Source organism: Lissotriton helveticus, chromosome 3_1 (assembly GCF_964261635.1).
Source record: "Lissotriton helveticus chromosome 3_1, aLisHel1.1, whole genome shotgun sequence".
NCBI lineage: Eukaryota > Metazoa > Chordata > Amphibia > Caudata > Salamandridae > Lissotriton > Lissotriton helveticus.
The window spans coordinates 242,132,676-242,147,635 of NC_136061.1; the positions used below are offsets into that span (position 1 = coordinate 242,132,676).

Genomic DNA, 14,960 nt, shown 5'->3' on the forward strand with positions numbered 1-14,960 from the left:
AAGAAGCTTGCACTGCTGCTGCGATGTCCTTCTTGTGAGTGTGAGAAGCTTGCACCGCTGCTGCTTGTGATGTCCTTCTTGTGAGCGGGAGAAGCTTACACCTCAGCTGCCTGTGGTATCCTTGCGAGTGTGAGAAGCTTGCACCGCTGCTGCCTGGGAGTATGAGAAGATTGCATTGTGCATCTCTGTGCTGTGCCTGTTCTTTGTAAGGGACTCTTGCTCTGTTGCTGCTGCTGCCTTGGCACAGTACCTGCTGTGAGTGTGTAAGGGCAGCTTGCACCACTGCTGCTTGTGATGTCGTTCTTGCGAGTGTGAGAAGCTTGCACCTCTGCTGCCTGTCGTCTCCTTGTGAGTGTAAGAAGCTTGCACTGCTGCTGGCTGTGATGTCGTTCGTGTGAGAAGCTTGCACCACGGCTGCTTGTGATGTCCTTGTGAGTGGGAGAAGCTTGCACCTCAGCTGCCTGTGGTCTCCTTGTGAGTGTAAGAAGCTTGCACAGCTGCTGCCTGTGATTTCCTTCTTGTGAGTGTGAGAAGCTTGCACCGCTGCTGTTTGTGATGTCCTTCTTGTGAGTGGGAGAAGCTTGCAACTCAGCTGCCTGTGGTCTCCTTGTGAGTGTAAGAAGCTTGCACAGCTGCTGCCTGTGATGTCCTACTCACTACTCTGCACTCACTACTCTGCACTCACTACTCTGCACTCACTACTCTGCACTCACTACTCTGCACTCACTACTCTGCACTCACTACTCTGTCTGGGTTAAGGGAGACCCTCGAGGCCCTGGTGTCACTGCACCTGCTGCACCCCTGGACTTCCACCGCCACTGGTAGTAAAATACAGGACTGTCAGGGTTAAGGGAGACCCTCGAGGCCCCGTTGTCACTGCACCTGCTGCACCCTCACAGCCACTGGTAGTAAAATACAGGACTGTCTGGGTTAAGGGAGACCCTCGAGGCCCCGGTGTCACTGCACCTGCTGCACCCCTGGACTTCCACCGCCACTAGTAGTAAAATACAGCACTGTCTGGGTTAAGTGAGGCCCTCGAGGCCCCGGTGTCACTGCACCTGTTGCACCCCTGGACACCCACAGCCACTGGTAGTAAAATGCAGCACTGTCAGGGTTAAGGGAGACCCTCGATGCCCCGGTGTCACTGCACCTGCTGCACCCTCACAGCCACTGGTAGCAAAATACAGCACTGTCAGGGTAAAGTGAGGCCTGCTGCACCCCTGGACTTCCACCGCCACTCGTAGTAAAATACAGCACTGTCTGGGTTAAGGGAGACCCTCGAGGCCCCGTGTCACTGCACCTGCTGCACCCCTGGACACCCACAGCCACTGGTAGTAAAATACAGCACTGTCAGGGTTAAGTGAGGCCCTCGAGGCCCCGGTGTCACTGCACCTGCTGCACCCCTGGACACCCACTGGTAGTAAAATACAGCACTGTCAGGGTTAAGGGAGACCCTCGAGGCCCCGTTGTCACTGCACCTGCTGCACCCTCACAGCCACTGGTAGTAAAATACAGCACTGTCTGGGTTAAGGGAGACCCTCGAGGCCCTGGTGTCACTGCACCTGCTGCACCCTCACAGCCACTGGTAGCAAAATACAGCACTGTCAGGGTAAAGTGAGGCCATCGAGGCCCCGGTGTCACTGCACCTGCTGCACCCCTGGACACCCACAGCCACTGCTAGTAAAATACAGCACTGTCAGGGTTAAGGGAGACCCTCAAGGCCCCGGTGTCACTGCACCTGCTGCACCCTCACAGCCACTGGTAGTAAAATACAGCACTGTCTGGGTTAAGGGAGACCCTCGAGGCCCTGGTGTCACTGCACCTGCTGCACCCCTGGACTTCCACCGCCACTCGTAGTAAAATACAGCACTGTCAGGGTTAAGTGAGGGCCCTCGAGGCCCCGGTGTCCCTGCACCTGCTGCACCCCTGGACACCCACAGGTAGTAAAATACAGCACTGTCAGGGTTAAGGGAGACCCTCGAGGCCCCGGTGTCACTGCACCTGCTGCACCCTCACAGCCACTGGTAGCAAAATACAGCACTGTCAGGGTAAAGTGAGGCCTGCTGCACCCCTGGACTTCCACCGCCACTCGTAGTAAAATACAGCACTGTCTGGGTTAAGGGAGACCCTCGAGGCCCCGGTGTCACTGCACCTGCTGCACCCTCACAGCGACTGATAGTAAAATACAGCACTGTCTGGGTTAAGGGAGACCCTCGAGGCCCTGGTGTCACTGCACCTGCTGCACCCCTGGACTTCCACCGCCACTCGTAGTAAAATACAGCACTGTCTGGGTTAAGGGAGACCCTCGAGGCCCTGGTGTCACTGCACCTGCTGCACCCCTGGACTTCCACCGCCACTCGTAGTAAAATACAGCACTGTCTGGGTTAAGGGAGACCCTCGAGGCCCTGGTGTCACTGCACCTGCTGCACCCTCACAGCCACTGGTAATAAAATACAGCACTGTCTGGGTTAAAGGACACCCTCGAGGCCCCGGTGTCACTGCACCTGCTGCACCCTCACAGCGACTGGTAGTAAAATACAGCACTGTCTGGGTTAAGGGAGACCCGCGAGGCCCTGGTGTCACTGCATCTGCTGCACCCCTGGACTTCCACCGCCACTCGTAGTAAAATACAGCACTGTCTGGGTTAAGGGAGACCCTCGAGGCCCTGGTGTCACTGCACCTGCTGCACCCCTGGACACCCACAGCCACTGGTAGTAAAATACAGCACTGTCAGGGTTAAGTGAGGCCCTCGAGGCCCCGGTGTCACTGCACCTGCTGCACCCCTGGACACCCACAGATAGTAAAATACAGCACTGTCAGGGTTAAGGGAGACCCTCGAGGCCCTGGTGTCACTGCACCTGATGCACCCTCACAGCCACTGGTAGTAAAATACAGCACTGTCTGGGTTAAATGAGACCCGAGGTCCCGGTGTAACTGCACCCTCACAGCCACTGCTAGTAAAATACAGCACTGTCTGGGTTAAGGGAGACCCTCGAGGCCCTGGTGTCACTGCACCTGCTGCACCCTCACAGCCACTGGTAATAAAATACAGCACTGTCTGGGTTAAAGGAGACCCTCGAGGCCCCAGTGTCACTGCACCTGCTGCACCGCTGGACACCCACAGCCACTCGCTTTTTCACTTTTTTTTTTTTTTTAAGTTTTACACTTTGCTTTGATGCGGACGCTCTTACACTGTGGCATGGAGTCATCCTGCTCAGCTCTCGGCCTCGCCACTGCAGGTATATGTTTTCAATTATCTCCGCCGTGATGGCGAGATAATTGAAGATATATGGCCTTCTCCTCTTAAGACAATGTCTTTCAAGTCTGCCCTACATGGAAAGAAAACACAGGAAAAGCACGAACGCCGCCATTCCCAGCAGACTGGTGAACGCGCCCACAACATCTGCATTACATTATCGCAGCACCCTGACAGCTCATAATTGAAATTAATGGACTCCTGTGCGCGTAACCACAGAGAAAATGCCAAGATGACGCACGCTAAATTACAGATAGCCTATCATGTCAAGGCTACTAAAAACACAGCACAGCGAAGACGAATGAACATGCACATGCCATAAAAAAAAAAGCGCGTGCACTAAGGAATGTTGCTGTCCGGACCCCTAAAGACACTTTTTTTTTCTTTTACTATAGAGCTCGGAGCTCCGCCCCACTTCGTGGTGACGTAGGCCCGAGCCCTAAAAAGGAGCAATGTGGTAGCTGAAGGCAGAAACTTTGCTCACACTGCCTGATCACAATCAGCGAGATGTTCCTATAAAGCACATCTGAGTGGTTCACCACAGAGTTCTTAAAACCAGGTCCGCTATAGTGACTCAATTTTAACATCTAGGAAAGAATGCTTTGGAGACCTACGAAAACTCTAGGTGGCGATGTCCATCTTGAACCCAGGACATGTAATTAGCACTTGAAACATATCAAAAAGTAAAATATACTGTACCAGCAAATTTTAAAACGTTTGAATGGTCAACTGGTACTACTTGCAAATGTTTTACAGCTACAAACAACGGAACCATGAATCTTAAGCTGCATGTAAAAATCAAAATGGCAAATATAGAGAACAGTTAAACCTGTGAACTTCTCGGACGGCCAACCAAACATCACAAACTACCATCCAACTACTTTTTTTCTGCCAGACCATATAAGAACATCGGTTCCTGCCCAAGCCTGTATCTGCACACCACGAAAACCATCTGTTCATCCCTGTAATAAGCCCTTTGGCCTCATAACTGTGACCAACACCAAAATGGACAGATAAGGAGGGGGCAAGAAGTGGGGACAACTGCAATATAAAAAAAAAAAAAAAAAAAAAAGGGAGACGCTCGGCCCAAATCATACACAAAAATAGTCCACAAAACAAATCCTCATATGGCTCTTGTTATACAATAGGATATTTGTAAAGCGCACGGCTACTCCTAAGAGTGTCCCCGCGCTGACTTAATACTATTGACAGAACAGTTTGAAGCAGCTACGTGTACCTCGACTCGTATTGAAACAGTGTTTAGCTTTCTCCTGAAGCTGGGGAGAACTTGTTCCTGTCCCAGGAGAGGTGGCAGGCTGTTCCACAGCATAGTAGCGGTCACCTGGAACGAGCGTCTGCCTAACCGAGAACGTGCAAATTTTGCCACGAATGACAACTTCTGGGTTGAGGATCAGAGAGTTCTAATAGGAGCATAGAGGCCAGCACTCTGGCCGAGCAAGGATCCACAGGGGAGCCAGATTTCAGTGCTCACATTATTTTAAGGGACGTAATCATGGGAATAGGGGGAAACTCCAAGAGTCTCATCTAAGTTGGAGTAGGCGGGAAGGAGTGGGGCTAAAATGCCATCACCGGGTTGAGGCCCAGTTCCGAAATATCCTGAATATTTTTAATTTTAATATAAAAATATTGCACCATGCGGCTGGTCCATTCATCTGTGGGTGTAAAAGGGGGATTAATTACTTTCGTGGGGAGAAGGCCTTGACAATTTGGAACAATTCCAGGCTTCTGTTCCCAACTTGTTCAATTTGAGGCCAGATTAAAAAAAAGTCCCCTCTCGAACTTTGACGTAATGGGTCTTGAAGGCCAGGTTATAGGTAATTTTCTTTATGGGATCAAAGTACTTTCTCCATAATCTTTCCAAACATTTACATGCACTCTTACTTTTCCTTAGTGCTTCCGAGAACCAGAGGGGAGAGGCACTGCCTGTTTTAGCTGCCTGCATTCTCGGTGGTGCTAGTTGCATAGCCCACTTCAAAGTGAGCGGACATCCTCCTCCAAATGGTCACTAAAAGGAATGGGGTGCTGCCTCAGTATGGTGGCTACTGCCTCCGGCGTAAACTGTGCATAGGACCTAACACTGCTGGGCCTAGGTTCGCACTGGGAAGAAGGTCTCCCATATTTGGAAGGTGAGCAGAAAATGATCAGACCAGATGATAGGAAGTGGTGAGTCAATTGCAATCTTAGAGGACGAAAAAATCTGGTCCAAAGTATGGCCTTTTTCGTGGGTAGGTAGTGAGACACAGGGTATTCGGTTCAGTGTGCAAAGGGATTCACTTAGCTTCATGGACTCATGATCTGCCGCTTGATCCTGGTGTATGTTAAAATCTCCGAGAACCTCGCAATGGTTATATTTGGCTGCAATGGGGGACAAGGCGGGACCAAGGGACTCCAAAAACAGACCTGCTGGCCCGGACGGTCGATAAATTACTGTGCCGGCAATCGATTGCTGAGCAGACACGCTCAGACGGAAACAAAGGCTCTCCGCCCCCTCAATCTCTGCCATAGGTAGAGGTAGGCAGGAGAGAGTCTTCAGCTAGAGAACTACAGTTTACAGTCCCTGAAAAAAGTAAGTTTAATTAAGTCTAGAACAGATTTCGAGTTAACAGTGCAGGCTTACACCAGTAGTAGACAACTATGGGCAGAAGGCAGCAGACAAGCATGGTTTTCCACAATATGTATAGTCGAGTAAGTAATACAAGAGATCCCAACAATTATTTTGATCGTATATAAGAATGCACCATATAGTGCTGCAGTTTAGTTTACCACAACTAGTAAAATACAATACCCTGGGGTTCGGAATTTAACGGGTGCAATAACAGACCCCATCTTGAGCATTAGCAAAAAATAGATACAAAACACATCACATGCAGAGGTTGTCGCTTCGTGCGCCAAAATGTGTGTTTATGTACTAGGAATCGTTCCCTGGTAAATTTCAGCAGCTTGGAACTGCTAAAATGTACACCGGGGTGGGATCCAAACAGTGCGATTACTAGGTGCAGTAAACTACGTACAATTGAAAATGCGAGCCCAGTGAAAACAGGTGTGTGCATAAGCATTGTTAAAAACTGGGACACTCGTAATCCAGTACCCAACACGTGGTTATTCCAAGAAAAAAATGAAAGAAAAAATAGGTTTTAAGGCCCAATAGCCTGTGTAGTGCACTACTTACCTCAAGACTGGTTAACAAACATAAAATGTCAAGAATATATCCATAAAATATATATATGTATGTATGTATATACACACACACACATGAACACACCTTAAACTGACTCGTACAACATGTGTTCTGCATCTCTTATTTCACTCACACAACTGAAATGAGAACAGATCAGAGCCCCCTACCCTCACTGAGAAAAACGTTGTGCCATAGCAACAAGGTATACGCTGCATACTTTATGTTGATGACAACTAGCAAAGGAATTCAGTCCTTGAAAAAGTACAGAGCAGAAACCTGGTTTAATACATGCTCCGAGGTTCTAGGGGCAAAATGTTTCCCGTTTATGAAAAATAAATGAAGTAAACAGACCTGCATATAAACAATTCACTGTTCAATGCATTTTGTAAAATAAAAATAGTATGAAAAAACCCTTGGTACTCAGAAAAATAGGTACGTTTGTGTAATATGCATTCAAGCTTTACTGCACATAGGTTGTGAGCAGAAGCACACAATGTACTGTAAGACCAGTTTTTTCCCTCCCATGCAACTGAGACTCTTTCCGTAAGAGGCACGGCTGGAGAGATGCCAGCCCTGCCCAACCTCTAAAGAGGTAGAAACCACCCCTCATGCTTTGGTGCTCAAAGGTGAATTCATGTAACAATTCACTGGTAAACGCAAACTAATGATTAACTTGAATGAGACAGAATAAAGCAATCCAATTAAAAGGGGTTCTTTGGGCCAATAAGTAAAAAACATGTAAAGGGTTCTTCCGCTTGTTGCTACTCAGTTTTACGAAAAGATGTACAAAACAAATCACCAAGATTAGAAGTTCTAGAATAAATCTATGATTGTTAGAGCAGAAAACATTTTCCTTAGAACGGGTACAGATCATGCTGGCAGACTACAACTTCTGTTCAAAATTATATACAACAACAACAACAAAAAAAACACCTCACCTACAATACACTGATACAGGTATTAAAAATGCTAAATATAAAAGTGAATCTGTAAACAAGAAAGGAGCTCAATGGAAGTTATAACAATTTAATTCACATCCTACTTACGTTGCTAGCACTATGAAATTTGATGCCAAGGCATTCGTTAAACTAACTTTCATATTAGCATACTATCAGTTATTAAACTAAATGTCCTGTTGCACCAAAGAAAGTTTCCAAAGAATGTCAGACACCAAGTTTGAATATAAGTTCATACAAAATAAAGATAAAAGTAGTCTGCTTACCTGTGTACACATCCCAAATTTTTATGCGCCCATTGTTTAAGCCAGTTGCAAGCAAAAGCTGATCCTGACCAAAATTGAATCGATGCCATTCTATGTTCACACATCGGCTCTGTTTCTCAGGCACAGAAGAGCCAAAGGCAAGACTCCACACTATGTCCCCACAGTCTATTGTGTGTTCATATGGTTGAGACTTCTGGCATTCATTGCTATTTTGTCTTGAAAATCTGGGGATCAGAGAACTGGTAGAATTCTTGATGCCATCCACGACACTGCAAAACAGGTTCAACAAATGTAAACATTCCCCAAAATGGCTGAACTGAAAGTTAAAAATATTTACCAAAAATTCACATTAATGAGCAAGCTCTACTGTAGAACCAAATAGCAGAAACAGCCACGTCGAAACGAACAGTAAAATAAATGCAGACTAAGCACACACCAAAAAAAAAATCTGACTCCCCACAAATAGCCCAAACTTGTTCTAGATTTCTCCAGTGGTTGTCATGTAGAAAGTGTTACAGTCACTGCATATCAAGCTGAAAACTTGATGGGTTCAAGCTAACAACAAAAGTGTTAGGTTTTCCTTGCAAACCAGTCAAAACGTCCATTGCCAAACTAGACAAGTGGCCATTCCATATTAGAGCCGAGACATCAAATTATAGTCAATGCCTCTTCTTATTAAACCACCATTATGTAAAAGGGATAGGTCACTTTAAATGTTCTAAAACTATTTTAAAAAATTGTACAGTTACTGTATGAATGAAAAACATCTTACAAGTTATTATGGCACTGGGACCAGGGAACCAATTTTACAGTGCGATGTCCTTGTGACCATGCAAAATAGGAACCATCTGGAGCAAAGGCAACGGTCCAATTTTCACGCCCATACTTTTGTTCAAAAGGAGCCGTAGGTTTTATGAGTTCTCCTATGGTGCGTGATCTCACTAAAATAAAATAAAAAGTTTATTCAGCAGTTTATTTTGCGAGATAAGAAGAACAGCATCGTTCACGAATAGTTATAAGTCAAATGGAATCTAAGTGTTTAACCACTGAAAAAATAAACCGCTGCAAAAATATATAACACATTGCAAGCAGTGTTTGCATGAGAATTCACTTAACATGTTGGGGAAATTCATTCACAAAGCAGGGAGGACGAGAGATCAAGTGAAGGAGGAGGTAGGGGCGAGGTTGCAGCCACAGCTTTACCCGGTGCCTATTCACACGATCCAGAGTTTACAAACCCAGAGTTACCAGTACATTTATGGCACAGAAATACTGGACCAGTTCATTAGCATGAAAGCCTCAGATGGAGAATTAATCCAGTTTATTAACGTATCTACCATGTCACTCAGTACAGGCATAATAATGGTTAAAAAATGCATATTCAAGTTTTAGCAATACTGACGCAATTATATAATGTCGAAGTTACACTCGACAGTTCTAGATGACAGGATCATCATTCAAAAAATATTTTCAAACACTGCCAGGTTTAGTCTTCCATGGTAAATAACCGCATCCACACTGTGGCACGCTCAAAATGCAAGTAAAAGCAGACGGTCAAGAGTTCATGGTCACCTTGTACTGAACACCAAGTTACTTATTGTGGGTGTGCGTTTTAAATACGATCAACTACTAATCGGATTGGGCACGGACTACAATCAAGTATGCAGGTTTTACACTAGTTTCACGTAAAGCGCAGGGACGAGTTTCTCGGCTGAGTAGTTAAGTTATATTTTAACTCGTAAGGTCTCAGTGCCACGTGGGGAATACAAGTAAGGTGCTCGTTTCCACGAACCAAGGCCGTGCGATGTACTTCCAGCTTTATCATTAAAAGCTCCCGACACTAAATCATCAGCTGTCGGGAGCAGTGCCCTCCCTCCTCCAGCTTCCACCAACCACGGCCAGGATCCCTACAAGGATGCTAACAGCGGGGGGAGGGTGACGAGCTGGAGAAACGACGCCAACGAGGAAGGGGCGTGCATTCTGCGTACATGACAAAATAGACACGCACAATGGCAGCCCTCCCGAAATATCCCAATGCTTCAGCTCCTGCAATACGTAGAGCAGCCATGACACTTCACAGTGAAATCAACCCGTCAATCATCCGCGATTTACAGCTCAAGTGCGCTGCGGGTTTTCTTCCCTCTATTTCACAGCGTGTCGAAACATAAAATGAGGGCCGTAGATCCTAACCCGTGAAGCAACGGGTGGACCAACCATTCTCAGAATATTGAGCTATGCATTTCTTTTCTGAATAAATGCACAATGAAAAGAACGCCAATGAGTCCTTCAACCGCCAAACTGAGTACAGCAAAAAAGGCACGCGTGTTTAGCATTTAGGAAAAAAAAAAGGTACGCACAAAGTCCGCAATAGACATTTTTTAAATAGTTAAAATATAAGCTGTCGATAGGTAACAGTTGTAGCAGTTGCGTTAATGCTTCTAGCCGACATCAGGATAAACTCTTCTTGAGACACCCGGGTAAAAAGAGTATACTCATGCGGGGCGCTGATCAAACGACACCAAGGTACTGAAATAGTGACAACCAACCTACCCTCGTGGACAAGGAAAGATACAACAAACGCACGCAGCAATGACTTACTGAAAGAGAACAGCTTAGGCTACCACGTTTACTTTAGTGTTTCGCACCAACGCATAACTTACGCGCATCGCATTATTCTGACGAGTCGACATGTCACCCTTTTAAGAGCCACTCCTGAATTCAGAATCTCATTAGGCGTACTCGTGGTTTTCAGTGCCCCCGCGTGAATACGGTCACTAGTAAAGATAACGTGCTTACACAGGTACTTTTCCGTCCCATTCGTATTCTAAACCCACACTCAATAAAACCTATGCAACCGAGACATTTAACTGAATTGATATACATCATCATTTCAATTATTTGGTTTCCTGTCCCCAAAACAACTTAACGATGCACAGGTTAAAATCCATTTGATTGTATGTGTACTTACCAAAGTCATCTTGGTTGAGAGTGTCGGGAAAGCTGGCCATCTAACTAGAGCCCACACACCAGAAACCAAATCGGACTGAAGACGGTTTTGAGGAGCGAGTGGAGAGCAGACTGGATCACCACCTGTGAGAGAAGAGACAGCGTCAGATGTTTGGTGGGTGAGTGAATGACAACTACACAGGAGGAGGGTCCACCCCGAGTGGGCCGTCACTCTGCAATAGGGTGAATCCGAGGGTACAAGGTCGGCCGGGGTCTGCTCTTGGGAGACGGGAGATTGTACCTAGGGTTTCGAGTTGGGAGGGGTGCAAAATAGATTTGTGCGGTGCTTATGACGCCTAACCAGAAAAGGAAGGAAACAGCTTTACCGGGACTGGTTCTTGTATCTCGTCTGAGGTGGTGAAAACGTTGGTACAGTGAGAACTGTACTGAATATGGTTTGGAATATGCGTCCCAGAAGGATTGGACGAGGTCGACCAATGGACTTACACTAAAAGGGGCGATGAAAAGAAGACGCAAAGCCCTTGTACTAGCGGGGGTACGGGTGCTCAAAGGCGAGTCACTGCCTTCGTGACTTACATGTATCCGACGGGTTGGCGGAGGCTGTCAACCGCTATTAGGAAGGGCGCTATATGCAGAGGAAATATCGAGACGAATACAAACTAAGGCGACAGATATGACCGACAAAGCAGGCGCGAGTCCCTTAACGGTTCGCGAGGACACAAGGGTGGGGCTTGGCAAGGCAGACTCCACACGAACGGTACAGACCTAGGATCGCTAACCTTCCTTGGCCCCGAAGATCTTGCCGCAAACTAACCCCCAGCGCTCCACGACGCAGGGTAAAACTATAGTGTAAGGGGCGTCGCCGGTAACGTCACTGAGGAGGAGACTAGGACACACAGAGCCTCCTTGGGCGGGGCCGCCCACGTGATCGCGTTGGCACGCTGCAGTGTGAAAGGGCGGAGGCGGAGTGACAGTTGGGTTGAGTCTGCTTAACCAATCGGAACTAAAGCTTCATTGAGGTGGGCGCGGTTAAGCGCCTGGCAATAGAGGTTAAGAAAACAAAACGGAAGCGCTCTTTTCAGACGTGTGGAGTGTCGTATGTGTAACCAATGTTGACCTAGGACTTCACTAGAAAACTATACATTTCAATACATGCAAAAAAATAGGTGGATAATTATGAAGGCCTGTTGACCTTCTTATACGGTATAATATATTTATATAAAAATAAATCGTTATACAATGACTGACAAAAATGTTAAATTTAGTTAACGCAATAACGAGACAATGTGTTGCAATATTTCTCGTATCCAGGTAGTCGATCAGTTGAGACCACTTGAATGGAAAGGCCGCCGAAATTAAACTTTCCAATATGGCGGTGTCGCTGGCGTTTTTATTCCCGCTACTGTTCCCAAGCCTAGAAGTCTCTAGAACAGTAATGTTTTGTGTTGGTTATTAATGTAGCGCGAAAGTATTGGAGGAGTTCATACAAGCATCAATTTAACCATACAGATCCACATACGTGGTTTTCAGGCAGGGGGAGATCAAACGATTTGTATGGAACCATAGAATAGTACAACGACGCCCAGACTCGAACTTGGTCACCCAGTTCCAAAATCGAGCGCTTTAGCTATAACTCCACATCCTTGCTTGGTTTGTACAAGTTAGGATTATTTCGTTTTTGAATATTACTCAAAGGTGCACGCATGACGATTAAAAGATGCTGCACGTTTGTAAAACCTTATTTTATTTGGCCGATTTTAGCATACATGCCACTATTTAGGACAGGGACGTGGGAGATTTAAAGTAAAAAATCGGGAGAATGAAAATTCCCCATTGACTCCTATTGTAGAAAATTCAGTTTTAGGAGGGAGATAGCTAAAATAAAGAGATGTTTGGCTTGAAAAATCAGTAACCTCCCGCCTGAATCGGGTCTATTGGCATGTATGGATTTTAGAGACCGAAAAACGAGATGCAAGCACCAGTTTCTTATACTATTTTGTAAATTGGTATATTACAGTCACAGATCCAAAGAAACAAAAGGGATAGTTGAAGAAAAATCGGATATAACTTTCACCATTTACTTGCACTGGGCTGCAAGAGGAAGAAATTTTAAATGAGACTAAGCAAACGAAGGGCCTGATTACGAATTTGGTTGGAAAGAATCCGACCGCTGATCAGAGGCTTTTCGACCGACATTGTAGGTTTAAAGTCCAACTGCCTTATTGTGATGATGGAGGTCAGAGTTTAAACTGGTCGGGTAATCCGACGCAGTCAGAAAGCCATCATAATCCCTTAATGACGGTGATTTCGCCACCGGGATTATGATGTCGGTTTCCAACAGCCAATCCATGTTGTCCTTTCTGAAATGGATTGGGTGTCGGAAACTGGCTTTGGGAGCCCTTATTAGGGTCCTCTTACCCCCTGGCCCTCCGCATTTGGCCCTGGGGCTCTACACAACCCTCACGATTAGGTGGGAGACTACAGATTTCAAGGCTAGACTCCTGCCTTCCAATTCCAGCATACAGAAACCCGATTGCTGAAACATGTAATCGATCTGCATGGGAAAAAAGGCAGATTGAGAGCGGAAATTATCTAGCTGCCCCCGTAGATGTCAGCACCATATATTTTGAGCCTGTCTGAAAGATATTGGTTTAAATGTGGGCTTGAGTGGGCCCAGAAACGAAGACTCCGGAAAATAATTAATTTGCCCGCACATTCTCTGTATAAAGTATTCCTAGGCAGACTTGAGCGGACAGGGACTGGTCTTGTGTAATTCTAAGTATGTACTCCCAGTAACCCCCTCCTGCAGGCAAATGCACAACGTTTGCCATGTTCTCTCTGCTTGCCATAGCGCTTTCTCCGTGTTCCTGACAGGTAAGAAGAAAGAGTGCATTTGCATTTCAGGTATCCAATCCTGCAGCAGCACACTTGCTAGTTCCATACATGCCAATAGACCCGATTAACGCCTCACCCTCACTAGAAGGCAATGGGAGAAATACATTCTCCCGATTTATTTATTTTTTAAATCTCCCAATTTACTCTTCTAAAATGTTGGCATGTATGCTACACATCCCTGCACTGCTGCCTGCCACGCGGTGCAGGGATGATTAAAAAGTTAAATTTTTCAATGGGAGCTTGTGTTGAATGAATATATTTGAGCTTCAGTTGAGCAGGCTGTTGCAGCCTCTATGGATAAAGTCACAAAAAATATAGAAAATTCAGTACTTAACTTAATGTCAAAGACGATTTTAGTCCATTCTGCGGGGAAAGCAGAAAGCGCAAGACAATGGAGTTTCCCCTGGTGGCTAATATTAAAGGCAAAAGAATTACCGTAATAATGCTGCGCTATTGACTGGTGACCATAGGTCGGCGGTTAGGACTGTGCAATGTAGATATGACCACACATGGTGGGGTCGCAAACTTCAATTTTTCAATGGGAACCTGTGCAGCGGGCTGAAACTGCCTGCAGCACAAGCTCCCATTGAAAAATTGAAGTTTTTAAACATCCCTGCACCGTGTGGCAGGCACCAGTGCAGGGATGTGTAGGGGACACCATAGGTGCCCCCAGAGCCAAACGCGGAGGGCCCAGGGGAAAAAGGGCCCTGCTAGGGGCTCCCAAATTCTGTTCCCGACAGCCAATCATGTTGGAAAGGGCAACATGGATTGGCTGTAGGAAACCAACATCATAATCCAGACGGCGGAAACGCCGTCCTTAAGGGAGTATGAGGGCTTTCTGACTAGCCGACAGGCCCCATGAGCACGATTCAAATACAAGTCACTCATAAATCGCCTGTATCAGGGATATGGGAAATAAAATTAGGAGACGAAATGGGCTTTAACTTTGCTTTACATTTGGAAGAAGACAATTATAAATGATAATCATTTTTACCTTGTTTATTCTCCACCTTAATAGGAGGTCTGGAAGGAACCGCGTCCTCTGTCGTATGTGAGGGAACCTCATCAGTCAATGTCACAGCATTATTAATTGTTTTACTATTACAGTCACCAGCACACACTCATTATAATCAACATTAAGAGAGACAAAATATATTATAATCGTGTATGCTTCTTTATTGTTCTTCTCATCCTCTACATAGAGGTGCGATGCGTACTCGCGAGATCGGCAGACGGATACGAAGTGCTGGGACACAACCACTTAGAGCAGAGGTCTTCAAACTGTGGGGCGCGCCCCCGTGGGGGGGCGTGAATAGGTTCCCAGGGGGGCGCGAATCACTCAGCAAATAAATGTAAATCAAGATGGCCTGGAAATACGGCGTGTATTTGCTGCATTTCCAGGCTGTCTTCATTTATTCCGA

General features: G+C 46.2%; 1 protein-coding gene across 2 annotated transcripts in view; it reads right to left on the minus strand.

Moving 5' to 3' along the window:
- The window catches only part of WSB1 (WD repeat and SOCS box containing 1), a 31,948-nt gene extending 20,401 nt beyond the window's left edge, over positions 1-11,547 (minus strand). The window contains exons 1-4 of one of the 2 annotated variants that reach the window (XM_078679708.1): positions 11,410-11,547; positions 10,646-10,767; positions 8,450-8,618; positions 7,678-7,946 (exon numbers count right to left, since the gene is read on the minus strand). In XM_078679708.1, the coding sequence (XP_078535834.1) occupies positions 7,678-7,946; positions 8,450-8,618; positions 10,646-10,685 (478 nt within the window). In that variant the 5' untranslated portion in view covers positions 10,686-10,767; positions 11,410-11,547. The remainder of the gene's footprint in view (positions 1-7,677; positions 7,947-8,449; positions 8,619-10,645; positions 10,768-11,409) is intronic. The other variant, XM_078679709.1, reaches the window with a different exon arrangement.
- Between the last annotated feature and the right edge of the window lie 3,413 nt (positions 11,548-14,960).